Source organism: Condylura cristata, unplaced genomic scaffold, assembly GCF_000260355.1.
Source record: "Condylura cristata isolate star-nosed mole 26May11 unplaced genomic scaffold, ConCri1.0 scaffold00042, whole genome shotgun sequence".
NCBI classification, from domain to species: Eukaryota; Metazoa; Chordata; class Mammalia; order Eulipotyphla; family Talpidae; genus Condylura; species Condylura cristata.
This window is the reverse complement of record NW_004567143.1, coordinates 62,720-72,919: the sequence shown is the minus strand read 5'-3', so window position 1 is coordinate 72,919 and position 10,200 is coordinate 62,720. Positions and strand designations below refer to the sequence as shown.

General features: G+C 60.0%; 2 gene segments (V, D, J or C); one reads left to right on the top strand and one right to left on the bottom strand.

The window, feature by feature from the left end:
• The window catches only part of LOC101623298, a 7,868-nt gene extending 4,640 nt beyond the window's left edge, over nt 1-3,228 (top strand). The window contains 1 exon segment of the V gene segment in view: nt 3,140-3,228. Coding sequence covers nt 3,140-3,228 — 89 coding nt within the window.
• A 2,821-nt stretch (nt 3,229-6,049) lies between these two features.
• Nucleotides 6,050-7,992, bottom strand: LOC101623073. The segment is given in 5 exon segments: nt 6,050-6,254; nt 6,424-6,530; nt 6,641-6,658; nt 7,024-7,398; nt 7,980-7,992. Coding segments are annotated over 5 exon segments (534 nt in total).
• Nucleotides 7,993-10,200: the final 2,208 nt, after the last annotated feature.

Sequence of the window (10,200 nt, the reverse complement as noted above, 5' to 3'; positions counted from 1 at the left end):
AGAGGTGCAGGAGTGGTGAGAGGATTCACCAGAGACAGAGTGGGGAGCAGAACAGGCAGATGGACAAAGTACCTTGCTGAGGGGAGCAGCGGGCGAGATAGGAGAGGTCTGCTGGGCCCTGTGGGTCACCTCCGGGGCTGGGGATTGAACTCACACTGAAGTGGCTGCAGCTTGCTTACAGTGCTGTGTCCTAACCCGTTGCACCACCAGGGAGGGCCAAAAGATTTATTTTTTAATGAAATTTTTAATGTAGTGAATACTTTAAAAAGCCCAGTCTCCTGCAGGGGCTTGGTGTAGCCTCTAGAACCTTCTTAACAGAGTGACTTTCCAAGTACTTGGCGTGACTCTAGTGCAGCTGGTAGCTGAGTTACATCAGACTTCCCATTCCTATAAGCTAGGCAGGAAGATTCTGAAAAGCTTTATGGCGGAGGAAGAATTTTAGCAAGGTCTGATCTTGGAGGCTGCTGTGGAGAATAAGCAAAGTGATATTCTCAGCAGAAGAGTCAGTCTGAGTGGAAATGAAGTCTCAGCGAATACTGAAAGTTCTAGAAAAGCACCGGGGAGAGAGGGCTGGTCACTCACTGACAGGGTGGTGGAGAGACAGGCAGAGGGAGGTGGGAGCAGGGTGGAGGGGAGCAGGGGGCCATCAGTAATCAGGGGAGTCTCCTTGAAAGTCAGCCAGATTCTCTGCTGCTGGTTTCCATAGGCTGTGAAGACAGCACTGGTCTGGGCACTGCCCAGGGCTTCCCACAGGCATCTCTGCTCAGGGCACAGGGTCTGCCCAGGTTTGCTGCCACCTCTGCCTGGAGCTTGCCAATCTCACTGGCCCTGTGGGCAGAGGAGGCTTTCTGTTAGGAGGCTTCCAGACGGTTCCGGATGCCTGTCCACCTCCTGGCCACTGGCCCTGGGAGGTTCAGAGCCATAAAGTGGGGTTTCGGCCACTCGCAGGATTTAGGGGAGAGCTGGGGTCTCCAGATTGCTGGAGGAAGATGGACTGCCCGGCCTGGGGCTGCTTGGGGTCCTGCCGGGCTGGGTCACCGGGGTCCCTGGGGTCCTGCCGGGCTGGGGTGGTGGGCGGCAGCCCTTGGTGCTCATCCTGCCTCTTTTTCGCCTTCTGCCTTCCTGATTTTCCATCTCCTCCTCCTACCAGGCTGGGGTAGGGGATACCCAGGGCGGGGTTCCCAAGCCTTAGCTTAGCCATCCCCTTAGAGGGGATGGTGCTTACAGAACCCCAGTTAGTAAGCAGACAAGGCTCAGACACCCGGGGGCTGTTTTTCAGTCTGCTGATTATCTAGGGCTCCCTGTACTGAGTGGATGAGTGGAAGGAAATGGGAGGGGAGGGTGGAGGGGGGGTGGGGTAAATGGGGACAGCTGGAGGAGGGAGCTGCCTGAGTGATGTGGGGCCAGGGGGGACCCCAACTGGGTCAGAGCCGTTACTGCGTGGGTGGGTTTGGATTCTGCACCCCCTCCGGGTGCCGGTGCAGGCTCTGATCTCGGAGGAAGCCTCCCACAGGTGTCTGTTACGTTGGAGAGGGGTGGCTGCCAGGAGCTGACTCCCCAAGACGCCCCTCTGGGGGGCCCTCTCCTCTCCTCTGTCTATGCATTTCCCCTGCAGGGGCTCACTAAAGGCAAGGGTCACGAAAGAATGGGGGGCCAGCGTGGGCGGGGTGGGGGGCAGGATGTGGGGAGTGCGGTTCCAGGGCCTGAGAAGGTAGAGGGCGCATTCAGAGGCGCCCCAGATGCAGGACCTGGTAAATGTCAAACCGCATCCTGTTGTGAGCCGAGGTGGTGCTGACAGGTGGAGCCGCGTGCACTGGGCTGATGTTGCTCAGATAAGCAGCCCCAATGGCCCCACCCACCCCGGCTCCTCCAGACCCCAGCCTGCAGCCCCTTCTGCGGGCCTTCGTTTTTATTTATTTTGTGTTAACTCTTTATTTGTATATATTTTCCGCCAGGGGCAGTCCCTGCAGAATCTCCTCGCTGGTTCACCGGGCTCGGTCACCCCCGGCCTCCTTTTTTCATCCCCCTCCATCCTCCTCCCTGAAGAACGTCTCTGGGTTCATAGTTGTCTGATTATTTTTGTTTTGTTTTGTGTGTGTGTGTGTGTTTAAAGATTTATCCATTTATGAGGTACAGGACAGAGGTGCATGGGGTGAGAGGCTTCACCAGAGACAGAGCAGGGAGCAGAGCAGGCAGATGATGAAGCACACTGCTGAGGGGAGCAGCCGGGAGACAGGAGAGGTCTGCTGCGCCCTGTGGGTCACCTCCAGGGCAGGAGATCGAACTCGCACTGCAGGGGCTGCAGACAGCCTCAGAGTGCTGCTCTTTAACCCATTGTGCCACCAGGGAGGGCCCTTTTTTTTTTTTTTAATTATTGTTATTATTTTTTGCCCTGATCCCTTATTTGGTTCTCCTACGTCCTCCATAAGTGAAACCATCCGGTACTTTTCTCTCTCCTTCTGGCTTATGTCCCTGGGCACGATCCCTTCCAGCTGCTTCCACGCTGCTGTGAGAGGCCTGAGTTTGTCTTTGCGTCTGTTGCCGAGCGTCCTGCTCTCAAACCATCTCCTCACCCGTGACCCGGGTCTCTTTCCAGGGGGAGGGCTCAGGAGCCGGTGTCAGGAGCCTGGTGTGGACCTGGGGCTCCAGGCTGGGCACAGCCCCCCTAAGCCTGGGACACCCTCTGAGGCTGGGTCACAGGTGTGAGTGACCCTCGACCTGAGAGCTCAGAACCCCTGTTACTGCAGAGCATGAACCCCTGAGCCTGAAGAGCCAACTGTGGAGGCTTATTTAAAAGACAAAGCAATGAGACACCCCCACACCCCTGACACCCCTCAACCGCGCCCGGGCTGTCCCTTCTGGTGCCCTCATTTCCGTGTGCAACGAGCATGAGTTTGGTTTTATTTTGGTTTGTTCGTCTGTTTGCTCAGTTTCCCCTATCACACGCAGAGACCTCTTTGAGACCTGCGTCTGTCCCTCTGACCAGCTCTGCTCTGCATGACCCCTGGGGCTCCCTCCCTTTGCGGCCAGGGCAACGCTGCATCTTCCCTGTGGCTGAGAAGCTTCTCGCCCAGCCCAGCTCTCTGCAGAGAGCACTGAGGCACCTCAGGGCCACTCGCCTCAGCTCCTCCCTGCACAGAGAAGCACGGAGAACTTGGGAAAGAGAAGGAAATAACGGTCCAGGGCCACGCGGCTGTGGAAGGGGACCAGAGGGAGTTCCCGGCCTAGACGAGGGTTGGGGAGCAGAGCTGTTCTGAGGACCCGCTTGTATGAGCAAAGAGGAGGTGCAATGATAGACCTGAGTTGGCTGAGGATGGGGGGGCCGAGATGGTGGGCCCCAGAAACTAGAGGCTGGGGAGATGAGCTGAAGAAATATCAGAAAACGAAACCAGCTCTCCCTGCACCCACCCACACCCCCAAAAAGAGAAAACACAGTAAGGGGTGTGTGCTGGTCGCCAACGGAACATGGGGGAAAGCCCCACGTTTGAGTCAAAAGTGCGTTGTATGAGTCAACGGGGCAACGGGGTACAGTGAGAAACATGGAGAGTAAAGACCCCCATGGGCCAGGACCCGGGCGCCCAGCACTGGGGTCAGCTCCACACCGTGACACGGAGAAGGACAAACCCCAAAACCCCAGCGTAGAAGCTCAGGAGACAGGGGCTGGGCTGTGCAGAGCCGAGGCCTCAACCCGCGCCAGGCGAGGGACATGCGAGCGAGCTGGAGCTGACCAGCTTTAAACCTCCTCGGGCTGAGATATCCGTAGAGCAGCTGACACTTACTGGTGCAATACTTGCAGGCGGGAGCGCCCAGGGAAGACCTGGCCGCCAGCAGCTAGACAGGAGAGGAGCTGAGTCTGGGGGGGAGGGGCCTCCCCCACCTCTCCTAGCTAAGCACCCCTGCTGTGGCCTCCGCCAAGGCCTCTGGTTTCCAAGTCCATGTTCCTGAATCTAACCTCTGGTCAGCTGGCCATGGCATGCCTTTTCTAGTCTGCAAACTCAGGCTTTCAAATTTCTGGTTTATTCTGCCTTGGGCCCGAAGCGGAACCTGGTGGATGTGTGGCTCAGGCGGGCTGGCTGCGTGGGGAGGGGCCTCCCGGGGGACAAGGAGCCAGGAAAGAGCAGGATGCGGGGGGCACGTGCCCCCGAGGCCGTGACGGCGTGGCCTGCCCAGCCAGGCGGAGATCTGTCCCTGGGGAGGTCAAGCATGATCGGGGAGAGGCCAGAGTGCTTGTGAGTCAAGGTCAAGTCCCAGGGTGGGAGAGACGGCTTGGGCTGAGCTACAGTAGCTGGAGTGGCCTGGGCAGGGGGGTCCCACTCAGAATCACCACTGAGCTTCTACTTCGAAACCCAGTTCCTCATGTCAACGAGTCTGGTCAGGATGTGGGGTGGGGCTGGGCCATGGAAAGTTCTGGGGCACAGTCTTCCTGTCAATACCTCTTCTCGGGCCCATGAAGACAAACTACCTCTCATCTTTGGGTCCCTTTGCTGTCACACAGGCCCGGTCACTCTTTCCTGGGATGCCATCCTCCTGGGGAGCCCTGCTCACAGCCCCAGTGCCTCTGGGGGGAAGACATGGGTGGAGAAGGGAGAGGAGGGCACGCAGGTGAGCTGCTCTGTGCTGACGGGCCACAGCTCTGTCCCGTAAGTCTCAGGCAGCGGAGAGGCAGGGCGAGCTCGGAACCGGGGTTCAGATCCACAAACAAGAATCATGGAGGACACCCAGCCTCAGTGGTGCAGGGAATGCTCTGCATTGGGGTCCCGGGCCCAAAGGTCACCCCTCTGGAAACTGGGGGGATTGCCGTAAATACTAGCCATGAACTGTGGCTACAGTAGTGCCCAACCCTGAAGAAGTTCGGGGTGGGGGGAGGACTTCTGCAGGGCCCCAAGGGAACCCACGCAACTGGAAAGCTGAGCTTGTGATGCCTATTTAGGAAGCCAGTGTGGGGGCGGGGACAGGAGCCCCTCAGGCAGGGGCACTCTGGAGACCGGACTGGGCATCTCCCCCCCACCCCCAGCCCTGCCATCCCCATCAGCACCTGGGAACCCCTAGTGGAAATGTCCCCTGCACAGCGGCCCGCGAGCCCCTAAACGCAGAGGGCATTTGGGGTCAAAGACACTGAGCCTTTCTCCCCAGAGGACACCCCTTGGTTTGAGCGCTGGCTCACCCCAGATGCCACCAGCACCTCCTTCTGTGCCCTCCCACCTGCTAATGTCTCTGCTGTCAGCACCCCCAAGATGACACTCACCAGCCCCCATTTTTCTGTTGTGTGGGTGACCTTCTTCTCCCCGCCCCGCAGTGAGCTTTGCCCTTGATGTCTTCGCAGCTCCCAGCTCAGTCTTGTGGCACCCCCACCCCCCCCGGGCCCCGACACCGGTCCTAGTTAGCTCCCCCACCCAACACAACACCCTGTTCTCTCGGGGGTTCTTTCCTTGCCCCTTAGTGCTGTCTCCCCCACCCACTCTGTGAGCACCTCCACTTGTGTCTGAATAGGGGAGACACTTATGGATGCTGCTCCCCTTTATTTCAGGGCTCCTCAGCCACAGCAGAGACAGCAGTACCCATGACAGGGTGACTACACTGGGCAGAACCCCAGGGAGCGAGTCACAGCCTGGGGTGCATCTCCCTGGCACCCCAGCCTCGCCACCTGCCCTGGCCACCGTTGCCCAGTCTGTGGGAGCTGGGTTCTCTGCCCCCTCAGCTCCAGCTCCTAGACACGTCCCAATTCACGCCCACTAGGGCCTCAGAGCGGGACCTAATTAGAAAGAAGGTGCCTGCAGACGTAATGTATTAAGGATCTTGGGAGGATCCCAGGGGTGGGTGGGGGGCCATCGTTGTGTCTGTTCTCACTATGTTCCCAGCCTTTCAGATGGACCCTACACAGGGGGGACTCCAAACGCATGGGTGTCCGTCCTCCACTGGATGGACAAGAGGAAGCAGCATCGGCAGAGATGGGAGTGATTCTCTGAGCCAGAAGTGGGGGGGGGGTGCAGCTCCCAAATCAGAAGGAAGGTCAGAGCCGAGAGACAACCACACCCTGGACAGCCCTTTATTGGCTTCGTCTATTTCAGATTCAGGGCTGAAGAGCTCGGTCTGCAGAAGGGCAGAGGCAGGACAGATGCCCGTGTAGGGAGCCCCGAGATGACAGGACTCCCCAAGGGGGCAGGCTGAGGGCGCATTCAGGAGAAGCAGGGTGAGGCTGGAGAACCACTCAGGATGCCGCACTGGGACGGGGGTCAGGAATCCTTTCTCTTGACCTGGGGAAGAGAAGGCAGCTCAGGGCGGCAGCAGGGCGGGTCAGGGAGACGGACAGGCCGCCCGGGGCAGCTGACCCCAGCGACGTCGCTGAGGTCCAGCTCGAGGTGCACAGCAGCCCACGGGGGGCACTTCACATTCTCCCTCCAGTCCCCGCCTGCCCGTCCTCACCATGGTCATCAGCACCAGGACGCTGACCAGCACGGCGTACAGGGTGGCCTTCCCCAGCAGGATCTCGTAGAGGAGGGTGGCAGACTGGAGCCCCTGCTGGTAGGATGCTGGGGGAGGGGAGCAGGTAGGACCCTGAGCAACACCTGTGCCCAGCCCACCCCAGGCCCAGGGGCGGCCTCTGGCCCAGAGGCATGGGATGGAGAGGGAGGCCACTCACCTGAGTTGAGGCCACAGCCTGAAAGAAAAAGGGGGACACGGGTGAGGCGGACGCCAGGGCTCGAGGGCGGAGCCCACCCCAGAGCCCTGAAGCCAGAGGCCGAGCGGCCTGGACAGTGCAGGCCGGCGTGCGGTCAGCTCCTGGACAGCCGTGTGTGGCCGCCTCGTGCCCGGTGTCTGGGCTCAGTGTTAGGACCTGAGGGACGGGCCAGTGAGGGCGCCCCGTCAGGTGCTGAGGCCTGCAGGCAGTCTCGGGGGACCCAGCTGCCGGGCTCCGGGGTAGGGTGTCTGGGGGGGACGTGGCCCAGGGCCGCGTCTGGGCTGCCGCCTGGGCCTCCAGGCCTCTGGGCTGACGTCCTGGTCACCACCCTCACAGCCCCTCACCTGCTCGGCCTGAGACCTGGGCGCTGATGATCTGGGAGACAGGTTTGGGTCCGTCTTTTTCGTCCCATTTATCCTCCTTCCCGAGGCCATGGAAGTGGGCCTGGCAGCGGAACTGGCGGTGCGGGTTGTGCCAGAAGCTGGCAGAGACCCTGAGCCGGCTGCTCAGAGAGTAGCTGGAGTCTTGCTGGTAGGGCTGGGGGTCCGTGCTGACCCCGCTGGTGACCTCCTTCTCGTTCACCCACCAGCTCAGCTCCACGTGGTCGGGGTAGAAGCCGGTGGCCAGGCACACGAGCGTGGCCTTCTGGGTGTGCAAGATCTCTGCTTCAGAGGGCTCGAACACGTTGACCGTGGGCATCTTGACCTTACGCAGGTTGTCTGGAGGGAGGGGAGGGCGCAGCTGGGCTGAGGGCTGGGGCTTGGCAGGGCCCAGGGAGAGTGCGTGTGTGTGCACGCTCTGGGCAGGGTGATAGGAAGACAATATTATGCAGACGTACAGCCCGGTGTTTGGAGGTCACCCCCATTCCTGTGCTTGGTACCCCCGCGGGCAGGCTCCACCACTTTCTCTGTGCCCTCGGGTGTCCCTGAGTGGAGTGCCAGCTCCTCTGTGCCCCTTCCCATCCCAACCTGGGCCTGGCTTGGTTTCTTCCCACCCCTGAAGCTGCTGCTGCTTCTCCCCACTCTCCCTGGTCACTGTGAGCGAGGCCTGCGGCGTCCAGCATCCAAACCTTACACTGACCTGTCCACAGAGGGAGTTTAGTCTCTTTGCTTCTCTGCCTCTGTGTGTGAGGGGGGGGGGCGCATCTCGGACGATCCAGAGTGGCACCCGCTCAGGGCAGCACCCCAGCCCAGCAGGCATTGCTCCCTGAACCTGAGGGTGTGAGGGGTGTGGGGGAAGGCGCCGCCTTGGGAGCTGGGGTTCAGCAGGCTCCGGAGCCAGGGTGCGTGGGAGCACTCACCGGTTGATGCCATGTGTGCCCCTGCAGATGTGAACTTTTTGGGGTCACCCAAGCTGTCCCTCCCTCTCTGGCTCCCCGAACCCCCAAGCTCAGCTGACTACCAGTTTCTCCGCTCTGTCAAGCTCAGCATTTCTACCACGTTCTTTGTCCCCTTCTTCCAGATCCTATACTTTTTCCTTCCTGGAGGGTCTGAGGTGAAGCTGTCCTAGGTCCAGGCCTGCTGCCCACCCGGGCCCCTCTTTCCTGGGGAAACCATTCCTTTGCTGCTGCTCTGGGCTTCCCATTGATTTTTTTTTTTTGGTTTCTTTCTGAGCAATTCTGTTGCCAGGAAGAAGTTTCATTCTTATGAGAATCTAGTTTGCCTGGAAGATGGAGAGAATGTTCCTGTAGCTGAACCTCACATGTCTGTGGATGGGCCTGGCCTTCCGGGCAGTCTCGTGGGCGTGATCAGTGGAGTGACACTGAGCCCCTGCTGAGTGACACCCCGCACCCCCACTGCAGGTTGGCTTAATGCTGTTGTCACCATTTTGAAATTTTAAATGATTTTTAAAGTAAGAATCCCCCTGCAGGAGGGACAAAGGCCTGTCCCTCCTGAAACTCCGACCTGCCCTGTCCACCTGCTCAAGGCCATTATGGGTGAGCCAGCCTGAAATGGCGCTCTCGGGACTTCCGTCTGCACTGGTCCGCTGTCTCTGCCCTCACCCTGGCTGTTCCTGGCACCTCACATTCTGCCAGCTCTCCGGGGCCACCCCAGGGTGCTCTCCGCTGCCCCCCCCCCCCGTCCTTATGGTAAAGACCAGAGACCCCTTTGACCAGATGCCTGGGCAGGACTAGGAGCTGCTGGGCCCCGCATCCAGCCTCAGCTCCATGGTGAGGCCAGCCCCATCCCTGTGTGTGGGAGTCTCTAGGGGAGCAGTGGACTTGCTTTTGGGGCGTAAATGAGCTTCGGTTTGGATTCTCTCTGCTTGTGGGTTGGGTGAGCCTGGGCCGGCAGCGTGGTGAATTTCACCCCATCTCTGGCCACTACCCAGCCTTCCACTCCCATAGCCTCATGCCAAGTCCTGACCCACCTTGGCACAGGGCTACCCCTCCCCCCACCCGACTCCCCCAGGCTCCTCTCAGTAGGGAAGGGTAACACAGGTGACAGAAGCCCACCCACTAGGCCACCTGCAGTCTCTGTCATCCTCTCAGCAGTGAGGTGGCAGTCAGAGCTGATATTCTTTGGAGAGAGAACTGAGGGTCACTGGACTCATTGCCAAGGCCACCAGGTGATTCTGAGCAGGGGCTCGGACTCAGGTCCACCTGGTTCTAGAGTCTCGCCTTTTCTCCAGCCAGCCGGCCACAAGCTCCCACTCAGTGTCAGTCTAACAGCAAAAGGCGCTCTGGTATCAAAAGCCAGGTGGGACCCTCCTGCGGAGCTAGTTCCCTTCTCTGGCCCCCCATTTCTCATCACAAGGCACCTTGAAGAGCCCCTTCCAGCTCCCAGAGCCTCAGACCCTCCAGGGCATTTTCTCCCTGCAAAGTAGCTGCATTTAATGTATATTTGTGACCCTGAGCTTCCCCCCTCTCCACCTCACCCTGGGGGGCTGTGTCACCTACAATACTTAGTGTGAGGAGGTGGATTCCCAGGCTGGGGGAGGGGCGCCCATCTGGGGCCTAATACCCCCCAGGGCCTGGGCTCCTGCCCCAGCTTGGGGCCGGCTGGACCCACTCCCCTGACCTCTGGGCTTAGGGAGACAGGCAGGGCTGGAGTCTCATTTCAAGCCCACCCGCTCAGCAGCAAAACGGGTTTGTGCTGCCTCTGACTTGTGTTGCTCTGCCTATCTTTTTGGCATCTGGATTCCACTCCTGTTTGTTATCTTATTGCTCATTCTCTGCTCAGCGCACCCCACCCCACCCCACCCAACACTAACACCCCTGGAGCTAATCCTGCCAGAGCCCCCAGCCCTGCCCAGCCCAGCTCCCCACTTCTCTGTGCTATTCAACATCCTCCGCGTGGTCCAAATCCTCATAAATTCTCTCCTTGAGCAGCTCGCCCAGTCTCCAACCGCTTCGGAAAAGGGATCAAAAGCCCCCTTGCGCCCTGCCCCCCATGCTCCGGGACCCAGAGCGCGCCCCTTTCCTTGTGCCCCCTTGAGCGCAGACCCCGCGATGACCACGTCCCGCGCCCAGCCCCGGCCCCCCTGCACCCCCCTCCCGGGACGGGGACCGAGGCCGGGGG